Source organism: Trifolium pratense, linkage group LG7, assembly GCF_020283565.1.
Source record: "Trifolium pratense cultivar HEN17-A07 linkage group LG7, ARS_RC_1.1, whole genome shotgun sequence".
Classification (NCBI taxonomy): Eukaryota; Viridiplantae; Streptophyta; class Magnoliopsida; order Fabales; family Fabaceae; genus Trifolium; species Trifolium pratense.
The window spans coordinates 41,364,477-41,375,190 of record NC_060065.1 but is presented as its reverse complement, the minus strand read 5'-3'; the positions used below and the strand labels follow the sequence as shown (position 1 = coordinate 41,375,190).

At 34.2% G+C, this 10,714-nt stretch overlaps 2 protein-coding genes across 4 annotated transcripts in view; both read right to left on the bottom strand.

Moving 5' to 3' along the window:
- Positions 1–10,714, bottom strand: part of LOC123894914 (probable leucine-rich repeat receptor-like serine/threonine-protein kinase At3g14840) — a 103,913-nt gene that overhangs the window by 49,992 nt on the left and 43,207 nt on the right. The gene's annotated exons all lie outside the window — the stretch shown is intronic.
- Positions 5,080–10,714, bottom strand: part of LOC123894919 (probable leucine-rich repeat receptor-like serine/threonine-protein kinase At3g14840) — a 29,169-nt gene continuing 23,534 nt past the window's right edge. For both annotated transcript variants that reach the window (XM_045945050.1, XM_045945051.1), the window contains 5 exons: positions 7,374–7,492; positions 7,046–7,256; positions 6,690–6,927; positions 6,429–6,579; positions 5,080–5,751 (listed from right to left, as the gene is read on the bottom strand). In XM_045945050.1, coding sequence (XP_045801006.1) covers positions 5,353–5,751; positions 6,429–6,579; positions 6,690–6,927; positions 7,046–7,256; positions 7,374–7,492 — 1,118 coding nt within the window. In that variant the 3' untranslated portion in view covers positions 5,080–5,352. The remainder of the gene's footprint in view (positions 5,752–6,428; positions 6,580–6,689; positions 6,928–7,045; positions 7,257–7,373; positions 7,493–10,714) is intronic.

The window sequence follows — 10,714 nt, the reverse complement described above, 5'->3', positions numbered from 1 at the left end:
TGTTTGTTATAATTCCTAGCTGGGACCTAACATGCAGAATAGTGTAAATCTTGACTTGTAGTATATTGCATTTTCTGAGTCTTCTCTTCAATCTTTTTTCCTATGTCTAATGACTCAAACGTAATTATGAGTCAATTGGAGCATACACATGAGAGAGGATCCTCTCCAGTCACTTTTTTGTTAAGTGAAATCATCACCTTCCATTTAATTGTGAATAGTAACTCACATAATAAAATATATTAAATCAATGGTGGATCATGACACTGCATTCCCTCATGTGCTATTTTCACGGGAGACAATCCATTCTCGCATACACATACATACAAGTAGGATTGGGTAAAAAACCGAGGTCGTCCGAACCCAACAAAACCCGCCCAAAAATTAGAGATTTGGGCGGTTTATAATGGGTTAACGGGTTGAAAAAATCCGTTTAAAATGGGTTGGTACGGATGAGTCCGGGTAGAGGAAACCCGCCCGCATGAGTAAATCAAAACGCCGAATTCAGGCTCTTCTCACGTCTCCTCTTCACAATTTCTCACTTCACCTCAAACCCACGGAGACCGAAACATTTTGAAACCCAAAACTTGATCATAATTTATCTTGTTTGTTTAACTTCGTTGAAATCAATGTTATATTTTAATTTTATTTGCGATTTTAATTTTTTCTTACTTTTTATGTCGATTTAGGGTTTTTAAAACTTTCCTTTTGTGTTTGTTTCATGATTCTCTCATCTTTGGTTGCATATTTTCTGGATCTAAACTCCAATTTTTTGGTTTGTTATTGTTTTAATTTTTTTTTTATGTCTATCCATTTCAAACCGCCCGACAACCCGCTTAAACCGCAAACCCGAACCAGTGAAAAACGATCTTAATTTTTCGGGCGGATTGGGCCTTATTTTTCGACTCTGTGGTTTAGACCGGGTCACAACTTCGGGCCGAACCCGCCCATATCCACCCACTGTCCAGCCCTACATACAAGTCGTTGTCGGAAATCGTAGAGAAGCTAATAAAAAGGTTTAAGCTTTAAAAAAAAAATCTAGAGATTTTTTTTTTTGAGATTTTGAAGAAAATCTAAAGCTATTTTCCATTTGTTTACAATCATAAAAATCTATTTTTTAAAAACATGGTTTTCAAAAAAATAAATTTCAAAGAAAGCTATTGAAAATAGTTTTTCATTTTGAAGAAAAAATAATTTTTTTAGTAAAATGATTTTTGAAAAAATCTGAAATAAACACAAATAAAATAAAATGAAATGATTTTTTTTGGAAAAAAAAATAGATTTTCTGGAAAAAAAATCTGAAACAACCTTATGGGCCTGTTTGTTTCAGCTTTTAAAAAAATAGATTTTTTTTTAAAAAAAATTAGACATTTTTTTGTAGAGATTTTGAAGAAAATCTAAAGCTATTTGCAGTTTGTTTACAATAATAAAAATCTATTATTTTGAAGGTGAGGGATGATGAGTGATAAAAAAAATGGATTTTGATAAAAGCTATTGAAAATAGATTCTCATTTTTATGAAAAAAATGATTTTTTTTACAAAAATGATTTTTGAAAAAATCTAAAACAAACAAAGATAAAATAATAGTTTTTTTTTTTGAAAAAAATAGATTTTTTTGGTGAAAAGTCTGAAACAAACCCTATATCATTTCTAAATATATAAATGACAATATGACTAAAAAAGGTATTTGTCCTTGTAAATATATTTTTTAATAAAGAAAAGATATTTATTCATTCAAATTGATAAGAGTAGATCGATGCAATACAAATTCAAAATGATAAATATGAGAACAAACTCACAGTATCCGTGTTAATGGCATAAAACGTCATTGCATAAGCCTATATATTTGATTATATTGAAGTGTCCGGAATATCCAGGTCTCAAACTTAATCCTTGATTGGATCTGCACTGGATCAAACTTAATCCTTCAACCTGAAACAAATTAACACTGCACCAAGACGGGACAACAATACTTTGCACTAAGACAGGAAAACAAAATACAAGGCACTAAGACGTAAAATCAAAACAAACAATATCGCACTAAGACGATGAAAACACAACAAAAAAACCGAAAGAAATACTAAATATATGTGGAAATCACACTATGTGTTTGATCTGCTAAAAAACAGAGGACTGGACCGGACAACTTTTATTGTACCCTGTTTGATTTGAAACTGATTTATGAGACTGGACAAATTAGGTAGCAAGGGACAAGACAAAAATAAGAATTTTTGTCCCTCACTGAACCATAGTACAATTTTTTGTCCATAGTACAACTATAAAAAAATACTAAAATACTCATTTTATTTTCGAATATAAAAATATTATCGCCCTATATCTTTTTGGAACAGTTTTGTCTTGTCATGTATTATCTTGTTCTGTCATATACTATTATGTTCAGTCCTTGCTGTTTTACGAATCAAACAAGAATTTTGGGGTGATTTTAGAAGAAAAATAATTAAAATAGACCTAAATTGACCATAAATCATCCATGTAGATCAAGAAGAAGAGAGAGAAAAGTTATGACACGTAAAATAAAACTTGTGCATGTTTGATATATTTTTTTTTTTTTTGTAAAAAAGATGGTCTATGCTAAGCCCATTGATATGTGCATTTTAGTTTGATAAATTCTCTTCCAAACTCCCGTGATTCGTTTTCATCCCTTGGATTTTCGTTTTTGTCCTTCGATGAAAAAATCTGTTTTTGTTTACCGAATTTTTTTTTTCCTTAAAAAAAATTCGGATTTTGTTTCCGAATTTTCTCTGAATTTGCCCTATTTCTCGCCTACCCCCCAAACTTCCGATTTTGCCCCTACTAAATTGACTTTGGAAAACACAAACCGAAAATAACTTGGATAAGTAGAGCAAAGCAATCATAGTAAGTCTCGAAGGGATGGTAACACAAATGTGAATGAATGTTAGAACCTTTATCTATAGTCTTAGTCCCTGCATTGCTATGTGTCATCAGTGATATTTATCAATTTAAATGGAATAGAAAACTTAAATAAAATCATTTATTTAAAAAACTTTACTAACTACTAAACCCAGATTTTTTTTGTCAAACTAGAAAATCCACCTTAAAGGTGAATGTGTAGTTTCCCAGATTCGAACCCGGACTCCTGCATATATAGTGCGATGTTCCTACCAACCGAGTTAAGCTCACGGGAATGACTAAACCCTGATCTATACTCTGATTACTTAATACTCCTGCAAAAATAAATCTAACAGAAGACTTAATTAGATTCATTTCTTTTAAAAAACTTTACTAACTTGTACTAAACCTTAGTCTAACAGAAAACTTAATACTCCTGCAAAAAAATCTAACAGAAAACTAAGTAGATTCATTTATGCTAAATTGGATAATTGGTCATTAACTTATTTATTGATTTTATATTGGTCCCTTAGGTTACAAATTGGTCCCTTAACTAATTATGGTTACAAATTGAACCCTTAACTTTTAATTATGATTGTCAAATTGGTAATTTCCGTTAGTTTTTCTCAAAAAACGTTAACTTTGATTACTTGGAGCCTATTGTACTACATTACTCTAAATGGTAATGTACTATATTTTTCAAGGACAAGGTAGCGGAATTGAATTATCTTTTTTAGGAAAAAAAAATTCAATTTTACACCTCAAGGATCATACAATCACAACTGTCATCTAGAATTTTCTCAAACGGTCATTACTCAAACGTCTCTAAATCATTGGTTATAAATAGAAGACATATTCATTGAAAATTGACTGCTACAACCTACTACTCTCTAAGCTAAGAAAAACATTATGATATACACAAGACTCTGAGCCTCAGAATCAGATCATATACATTTTAGTTTGTTAAGTGTTTTTGCATCTTAGAAAAGCTTAGAAATTTGTATAACACCTATCTTTCTTTCAGGTGTTAATCATATACTCCATCTGAACACAAATATAAGCAAAAGTGCAAGTGCACTTTTGCTTGCACTTTTGCTTATATTTGTGTCCGGAGGGAGTACTAAATGAATATAAAAAGTGCATTTTTGCTTGTATTTGTCCGGAGGGAGTACTTTCTTATATACAATTTGTAAGTTAGTGAGTCTTTTATTAAGTGTAACTTGAACATTAGAAGTCTCTTGCGGTGTGTTTGAGCAAAGTTGTAATATTTTGTGATTATAGTAAACTCCCTTGAAAGTGCAAGGGGATTAGAGCACTCTCAATTTGTGAGGGGAACCAATATAAATTTTTGTGTGTTCATCTCTCTTTCTCTAGCTCTCTTTAGTTGTGTTTCTATCCGTTGCAAATAACTGTTTTTAGATTCAAACTCTGAAAAAGTTATCACTTATACCAAAACACAATTCAACCCCTTCTTGTGTTTTTCACACCTTCAACCACTTCTTAAGCTATAATCAGCGACGGAGCCAGGACTTAAGTTTAGGGGGGACCGAATTTAAAAGTACAATTCAATAAAGAAAAAAATTATATTTTAAAAAACTAATATATACAAGAAATTGTAAAATAAATCAAAAGTTAATATTGCGAAGCTTCATTTATGGGCGATATTTCTTAAGTCGAACTTTTTGGCCCCTCTTTTTTTACATTTATTATAATTTTAGTCTCAACTCATGTGTTTTGCGATGAAATTTGCGAGTTTTTGTGTAAAAATTGTGAATTTTAAGCTCAAAAGAGATATTTTGTCATTAAATTCAATATTGGGGCAAAAAGACACTTTTTTTTAGTAAAAATAAATATAATTTTTAGGGGAAAAATATCCGCAGAGATCAAATTTATAATAGCGCACAAAATGTTTGATTAATATAAAGGGACTATTTTCATAAGTTTAATAAAATAAGAGGGATTAAAGGTGAAATTGAACGAATAGTATAACAACATACTAATATATAAAAAATTAGAAAAAGTTTAGGGGGGATCATAGCCTCTGATGGTCCCCTTCTAGCTCCGTCACTGACTATCATATATAGTGCATATTTGAGGTGTGATCTTTTAAGGAAAACCTATTCACCACTTCTTAAGCTTCAACAACTATAGTATTCATAAAAAGCATTGGAACAGTTACTACTTTAAAAATATAACTCATAAGCTAATGCAAAGAGCTGAACCAAGAGAATGTTACAAGGAAATAAAAATAAAAATGACCAATATCATATTTCAGAGATGACTTGCGTTATGTAGCCATTAGGAAAGTATGCCTTACCTCAAAATGACTCAACTATAAATTTGTAATCTTTTAATATATGTAAAAAGTGCCAAAGAGACTTATAAATATGGACAGAGGTAGTACTCAGTTTTGAAGATATGCATCAATCAAGGTTTCATCACAGGAAATAGTGGCAGGATGCAATTCATGATCAACAAACATGCTTAACTTCTTCCCTCCCAATAGGAAGCATCACTGTGGATAGGATAAAGGTCTACACCTGATGAAGATGTAGCAGTCCATGGCCCATCACTTAATAAACTCTGACTTTCTGTCTGTGGCTTACTTATCTTATTTTCTTCCATCTGATAGTAATACTGCCTCATTACTTCCAACTTCTTTTCATCCATTACTTCACTTGATTCTGGCACAAATTCTGGCACCACAGTCTTTCCTTCAAGCATACTTACCACTGATGACATAGAGGGCCTAATGTTTGAAGTGACATTGGTGCACAGAAGAGCCACATTGATCATCACCAGAGCTTCTTTTGTATTGAAATTTGAACCTAATCTTCTATCAACGAGTTCCATTAGGTCACCACTTTCTTTCAACGAATGTGCCTATTGAAACAGAGTAGTTTTATGAAACCCAAGTCATTTACAAAAGAGAAATAATATTTTAACATACCAATTTGATAACAATTTAGATGATGTTTAACGTAGTGAATGATTAATGAACATAACGGGTGTCAAAATTCATTAACCATCTGTTGAACGCAATTAACTGCATATTTAAATTGTTGTTGAACTTTGATGTCATGTAAATAACACAACTCCTTACAAAAGGTACATTCAACTTCTAAAAACTCTTCAAAATATGAAATTGGTCACTTCACTGACATGTCACTTAGATGCTTCATGATATTATGATGTTAGAAATTGACAGCAACAGTGAATTATTTTGTACAATTACACTTCAAGAAAGATTAAAATTACATCTTTTCTGACCCCCCTTCATTGTCCTGGTGAAAAGTAATACTTCAAAAAAACAATTTCTCCTTTTCAAAATTAGCATTCTGTATATTACTTGTTAATATTTTTGCTAAGTTGTTGTCTTCTTGTTCGTCAGGGCAAGGAAAGGGACAAGAAAAGGGGATACATTATTTTATTCACGTTTAGAGTTGAATTATTAAATTAAAAATGAGCAACATATATATAAGACACAAAACAAAGTAAGTAGATATTGCTATGCATAATCAAAATTACATGACCAAGGAAGAACATCATTATAAAGTTACCCAATCAAGAAGATAGAATGCTTCTTCCCTTGTCCGATAAAGGGTGTTGCTCCTTCCACTAATGATTTCCAAAGCAACAATTCCAAAACTATAAACATCTGCTTTGTCGGTCAAATAACCATGCATTGCATATTCAGGAGCCATATATCCACTGCATAATTGTAATATATCATTGCAATAATTTGATACAAGTATACAACATCATATCAGACTTTGATACAAGTAATACACTAAGAGAAGGCAACAATTTTAGTTACTCACTAGGTCCCAGCAATTTTAGTGCTAATGTGAGTATTGTCCTCCTCGTCAAGCTTGGCCAAACCAAAATCAGATATCTTTGGGTTCAGATCTTTATCGAGCAACACATTAGTGGCCTTGATGTCCCTGTGAACAACCTTCAGTCTTGATTCTTCATGAAGAAATGCCAAACCACTAGCAATACCAACACAAATCTTCTGCCTTATTAACCAATCTAATTTGATCTGTTCTTCCTCTGGACCTATATTTGTGTATTTAATAACAATCAACTAATGAGACCTCAGTGTAGGTGCTAAGTCAAAAAACGTGGAATATCACATAAATAGCAACCGACGTAGACCAGCCATATAGTAAATTACCAAATAAGGCACGGGCAAGGCTATTGTTTTCCAAGTATTCATATATCAGCAACAATTGATCTCCCTCCACACAACAGCCATAGAGTTTAACAAGATATGGGTGTTGTAAAGCAGAAATCATGCCTATCTCATTTAAAAACTCACGGTTCCCTTGCCTTGATTTAGAAGAAAGTTGCTTTACTGCAATCAATGTCCCATTGGATAAACATCCCTGCATTTTGAGGAATGATATGCTGTTAGACGTTGAAAAAGAATTTTATGAAAAATACATGTACAATCATAATTAGAATATGGCACTCAAGAGGATTTGTTATATTATGCAAAATACCTTGTACACAGGACCAAATCCTCCTTCTCCAATCTTATTGGAAATATCAAAGTTGTTTGTTGCTGCTTTGATTTGTCTTAAGGTATATAAACCTGTTTGTAGGTCTAAACTCTCCAGCTCTGTTAATTGAAGTAAACGAAAGATCAAAGATCTCTTACACTAATAAATATAGACACTTTGCATCGACAATGCAATTCTTTTAAGCTCACAACTTCCTTTTTATCAAGATAAAACTAGTCCCAGGTTCCATAACATGATATACTAATAAAAGTATGCATTCAAACTTTACTAGGTTGCACGGCAAAATTACTCCGCAGATCCTTTATTTTATTTATGCATATCACTTGTGTCCATTATCTTCTGTTGTCCCATTTAGACCCTTTATCCTTTAAAACGTGTACAAGATCATTGTTTTTTCCACTTTTCCATTAAAAAATGCTGATGAGGCAGGTCCACCTAGGATTATAATTAATAACTTTTTCTTTTCCATTAAAAAAAATTAATTAAATTAATTAGGGTTCATCCAACCCTTTAAATTTCTAGGTTTTTTTTGCTATAAACCCAGAAATCTGAACCAAGAAACAATCATCACTTGAAAGGTCAACTTCGTTCTACATACCAACAGTGCTACAATAACCGATAATACTTTCAACCAAAACAGCTGATAAAAGACATAAATGGGAAATAAAATAAAAGACCCAAGTGTTATACATTATTTAGATAGAGGATCCGTGGAGTAATTTTGCCATTTTTTATCGAAGATTTCTCTCCCGACCCCCCTCATTTCTTTTATACCCCCTGAATTTCCGTTTTTACCCTTGGGGGTACTGCGGTTTATAAAAACCGAAGTATTTTGACATATTGAAACATTTCGGTAACTGCGAACCGAACGTGGTGTTGACATCGTTCGGTAACTGCGAACCGAATGTAGGGTTGCTTCGGTTGATATTAACCGTAGGGTTGATTCGGTTGATATTAACCGAAGTAGTCTTAGATATGAACAATTTCAGTAAGTTCGTTTTATTTTGAAAAACAAACCACAAAACTCCTCTCTTCCTTTCTTCTACACATTTGCGGCCAACTTCAACATCCAACTTCAAATCACATTTCATCAAGTAAGTTTCTTTCCTTTATTTGTCATTCTATGCATTCCTCATCACCATGACATTTCAAATTCATTTTTTGTTCTTCCCTATAAAAATTCCAAAATTTCAATATCTGATTATTGAGTTAAATTGTTGATTATGTTGTTTGAATCGTTGATTATTGGTTAGTTGTTAGATTGGTTACATACTAGCATGAATGAATGTTGCTAATTGAGTTAAATGTGAATATGAAGCTAATTGAGTTATAGTGTACTCTAAGTGTTTGTCAAAATGTACGAGTGAATATGAATGCATGTTTCCATTTGAATTATGTTTCCATTGTTGCAAGAATCATGTGTTCGATTGAATTATAAGTATGAATTTATCATAGATTAATTGTTTGTATTGACTGTGAATTTATTTATCTATGTATAGATATGGAAGAAAATCTACCTAGGGGTAGGCATGGAAAGGCAATCAATGCACATGCTTCCGCTCGTAGAGAGCTTGCTGCAAATCATCCGTCCAAACGAGGTCGTCGCAAAGGACCAACTCCGGGGCAAGGTACACATTATGCCGAGGCGGGTGGGTCGCATACACGTGGACGGACACGTCTAGGACAATCATTGGTGGTGCAAGATGAATTTGATGCCGACCAATTTTTAAATGCGTGTTTTGATTATGATGATCTTGGATCACCACAAGTCTCACCACAAGTCTCACCGCAACACTCACCGCAAGATGAACCGCAAGACCCACCGCAACAACCACCTCGACAACAACGGCGCAAACCAGTACGCCGAAAACCACCAAAGTGTTCACGTAATGATGATGAAGTAGGTTTTGGAGGAGGACCGACGGATTTGTCCTTGTTAACGGAGTACGATAAGCATATGGCTATTCCGATATGGTATGCAGACCCAAATGACAAAGAGGTAAACCAATTTAAAATACGACGATTATTTTATTAAAAATGTTGTGATTACGTTAGCTCGATAATTTTTTGTGTTATTTGAATTTTTCAGATTTTAGCGGTAAATTTACGTTGCATCGCCAGCGGAAAAAAAGTTATTAATATACAAAAACCGTCCCGCCGCACGGACAGATGGTTTTGGGATGTGGTTGAAGCATCGGGTTTGGAGCCGCTTACCCGGACTAATTTTAGCGTGCTTGACTACGGGCTCCTCTGGGCATTTGTTGAAAGATGGCATACGGAGACGAGTTCATTCCACATTCCATTGGGTGAGCTGGCCATCACATTGGACGATGTCCAGTGTCTGTTGCATATTCCGATCGAGGGAAAGTTTCTGAACCATGGCAAAATGTCAAGGGATGAAGCGGCTGACATGGTTAATTCATTTCTAGGAGTTGATCGGAATGTTGTTATGGGTCATTTTGCCAAAATGAACGGGCTCCATCTGAGGCATTCTGACGTGGAGGATATCTATAGTGTTAACCACGGATTAGCTGATAAAGCTGTTGCTGAAGGTAAGTCGGCGCATGAGATTAAGCTGTATAGGGACAGGTCCATACGGGCTTTCTTGCTATTTTTGGTCTGTTGTACCATATTTAGCAACAAAAGCAGTTACTACGTGGACGTAGTATACCTGCAGTATTTTCAGGATTTGTCGGCTGTCCGTGAATGGAATTGGGGTGCTGCTGCTCTGGTTCATTTGCAACATTATCTGGATGATGCGTGTTTGGTGACAGTGAATCAGATGGCTGGGTACATGTCTTTGCTTCAGGTAACATAAACGTGCGCTTACGAAAATTATTCAACATGTATGATATGTAATGTCCGTCAATATAATGAAACTTGTTTGTCATGCTTTCAGGGCTGGATAATTTCTCATTTTCCGGGACTTAGCGTGTGGGCGCAGGATCCTATCTATTCTGAGGGCATGCCTCGAAATGCAAAGTTTGTTCCCGGAGCTGGACATAGGGAACCAAGTAGCTATAGAAACAGTTTGGATAATATTCAGACGTACGACTGCGTATTCAGTCCATATGATGATCACCGACACGTCCGCCCTTTGATAAATTCATGCTGGTTTTCTGGATGGTTGAGATGTGGTAATTTGAAAGCAAAGCATTTGCCTGAACGCGTGCTTAGACAATTTAAACATGTCCAAGGCATTCCTAGAAAACCGGATTTGTCTGCGACTCCGGGGATGAGCCTATGTGAGATTGATCGTGTTTTTATGGAGGAGTTGGATTTGATGATGATTGCTGAAGAGATGAGGGGTCAGGCTGTGG